General features: G+C 42.1%; 1 protein-coding gene across 1 annotated transcript; it reads right to left on the bottom strand.

Moving 5' to 3' along the window:
- Nucleotides 1-2,369: 2,369 nt before the first annotated feature.
- CTXND1 (cortexin domain containing 1) lies at nucleotides 2,370-2,549 on the bottom strand (the record flags this gene model as incomplete). The annotated part of the gene is made up of 1 exon (XM_082060918.1): nucleotides 2,370-2,549. The coding sequence occupies one exon, from the start codon at nucleotides 2,547-2,549 to the stop codon at nucleotides 2,370-2,372; it is 180 nt and encodes a 59-aa protein (XP_081917044.1).
- Nucleotides 2,550-3,046: the final 497 nt, after the last annotated feature.

The following is a 3,046-nucleotide window of genomic DNA, read 5'->3' as shown; positions in this document are numbered from 1 at the left end:
AGTGATGACAGGCTCTGGTCTTGCTCTGCATCAGCTGTGAATGCAGCCAGGTAATCTGCAAAGTGAAAGCATCTCTGGTTTGGAAATCGATTTATTTGGGATTTTTTTTGTTTATTCTGTAAGTAGCCCCACTAGTATCAAGGTGGGATATGAGATGTGGTGATAAAAAATGGGTTTAAAACTTTAGCCTGGGGAACAGAAGCAATCTCCTTTGAGCTAGGGCACCCATTTGTGGTACAGATAGACACACTCATGAGTAAGAGAGAGTAATGTGTTTGCTCAAAGTATGGTGAACATTAACATTCACGCTTGAAAAAGTCCTGTTACTGGTGATTAGCTGGCTAGCAGGAACTGAGGCTAAATAATAGCCTGATGAGCAATCTGCAGTGGGTAATTGAAGCAGTGGAGGTCTCTTGGTAGAGAATAGGAGGATTAAAGCCAGTCCTCAAATCTCCTGCCTCCTGAATGAGATCTCCTACAACAGATTAGTGAAATTTGTGCAGTGCAAAAGATTTATGCAAAAATCTCCACGTGCCTCACAGCCTGCTATTTTGGGAACTCTGTAATCACAGTGCTGAGCACCTTACATCCAGACTGTCCTCAGAAATCAGTGGAATATGTAACAAAGCCAGGAGCTATTTGGCATGACTCAAAATGCTACAATCTTAGTGAGAGAGTAAATGGAGGTCTGGACAAGTCCTCTGCCTGGAGAGAACTTCCCTGGCTGCATACTAAGATTCAGACCTTCCCTATTAGTTTCACAGGAAGAGTTGTGAATCAACACCTTATTTCTGTATCTCTATGTAAAGCTCTCCAAGTGCTTTCTGGTATTATAAGACAGAAAAAACATTGTGTGACAACTTAATATTGTACCCATTTCACCAATGAGCAGACTGAGGCACATAAAGTGACTTGTGTGATCGTCAAACAAATCTGTCAGAACTGGTAATGGTAACCTTCAATGTCTATGTCCTGATTCCTTCCCAGACCTTTGGGAATGGATGGTAGGATGTTGAGGAAGAGGAGAACTAGTTAAATGCTCTTCTTGCAGATTTGTGCTTTTAAGTCTTGTCTGCATCTTTTGCTTGTGATTGAAGTACTTATTCCATATTGCTTCAGCAACTCCTTAAAATCCCTTAAGCCAAGCTTGCAGTCACTAAAAAAGGCAGCTGTGAGCAAACCTTAGGGGGAATAGAGGACATGGGAATCCCTCAATCTCCACTGTTCAGATGGAAAATAACACGTTTCTAAAGCTCCCATGTTCACAAAAGCTTTCTTGCAAAATGGTTGTCTTCATGAACTCAGAGAAGGAAATGTACAGCTCTTCACCTTACACATTTGTGGGAAAATTCTTTTAAAGGTGCTGAATATCTCCGAGGTAGAATGCTTATTATTGTATGTTACTGTAACTGTTATGCTTAGGAATCTGAGGGACAAAACTAGGATCAATGTCTCCTTGCTTATTGTCTTTGCCATTCTATTTGTGTCTCACCTCACTGAAGTGAACCTGAAACGAATGATGGATGAAGTTGCATGTGGAATCACCCTTTGAAAATCACAGCAAGTTCTATATACTTGAAACCAGTGCTGTCCAAGGTCTTCTCCTTGGACTTCTGGTGGCTACCAAGCTCATCGTAGGTGGTCTGATGCTTCTGGCTAATCCATGGAACCGTGGCAGATGATAAAATGCGGTGTTTGCATGAGTAGGATAGAGTGTGGTGGTGCTACAGGGTCATCAGTAGTGCATCACACCCCTGGGAATCACAGTCTGACAGCTTCTGTATCCTGATCATGGGGAAATATGACTGTGTTGTGGTAGGAAGTGTGTATCCAAAAACAAGGGAGTCAGGAATTAATCTGCTCATATTACCCTATTTAACCAGGGTGCTTTAGAGCTGCTACTTACCGATGCTCTAGGATACGAAACTGTAAAACCTGGGCCTTTTTCAAAACAGAAATATAATATCTGAGGAAAATATTTGGAGCAATCCATTTTCAGAAAGGACAAAATGTTCTTGTTGCTTTACCAAATTCTGATGGTTACCCTGATTTTGTGGGAAACAGTAAAAGGAGGATGAACTGTGCTAGACCAAGAGTTATAATGTGAAAAGTCTGGGAAGTCTTGTGCTACTTGAGTTAATGATAACCGGTTTCAGTAAAATAAGGGTTGCTGCATAGTATTAATTTGGGCTGCCTGAATGGCTTGCTGATATCCTGATCTGTTGAGCAAGAATCACTCACACCGTGTGCTCTTAGAGATATTGCCATTACCCTGCATATCTGAAAATGGCTTTTTGTGTGTTTGCTTTCCCGGTGGGAAGAGGCCTCCTGGATTGCAGCATTTTGTGGCTCTGCCTAGTAAAGTCCTCTCAGTCATCTAGATGCTGCTCCTCCCATGTAGACGTAGGGATGGCACTGTAAGGGTCCATGATGACTTTTGCACAGCGAATAATCATCACAATCAAGAAGAGGCAGAGGAAGACGAAACATGCCAATGTCAGTCCCTTGTCCACATCAACGTACACAGGCTCGGGGGTTGGTACCTCCATTGCTTATGCCGCTCTTCATCTGGGTTTCTCTTTACTCCTAACATCATCAACCACCTGCAAAACAAACATGGTGCCAGTGTCAGAGAAGTGATTGCTGCTTCTGATTATGGGGAAACTCGAGGGTAGAACTGGAAACAGAAAGATCTATGTGATACATTCTTGGAGGGGAATAAACCTGCTGGAAATGTAACAGCTAAGGTAACAGGGAGAGCTGTGAACAGGAGAAACCTTATCTCCACCTTAATTCAGCCCATGAATGCTTCTTGCTAAAACATTAGATAATAAAAAGAGATGTTAACAAAGAAAAGAGAAGCTGTGGTGAATGAACACAATCCACTTGAAACATAATCTCTTAAGAGGTACAGACGCTGTTCTTGTCTCTGCATTTCCCAATTATAAAAATATTTCCTCTCCTCTGCTAGTGTGAAGGAGCAGACAAATGGCAGAGCAGACTGTTTCCATCCCAATTTTCTTCTCTGTCCAAACATTCCCTGTCT

The sequence above is a fragment of the Streptopelia decaocto genome, assembly GCF_964273445.1.
Source record: "Streptopelia decaocto genome assembly, chromosome: 9".
In the NCBI taxonomy this organism is placed as follows: domain Eukaryota; kingdom Metazoa; phylum Chordata; class Aves; order Columbiformes; family Columbidae; genus Streptopelia; species Streptopelia decaocto.
This window is presented reverse-complemented; position numbering and strand designations above follow the sequence as displayed.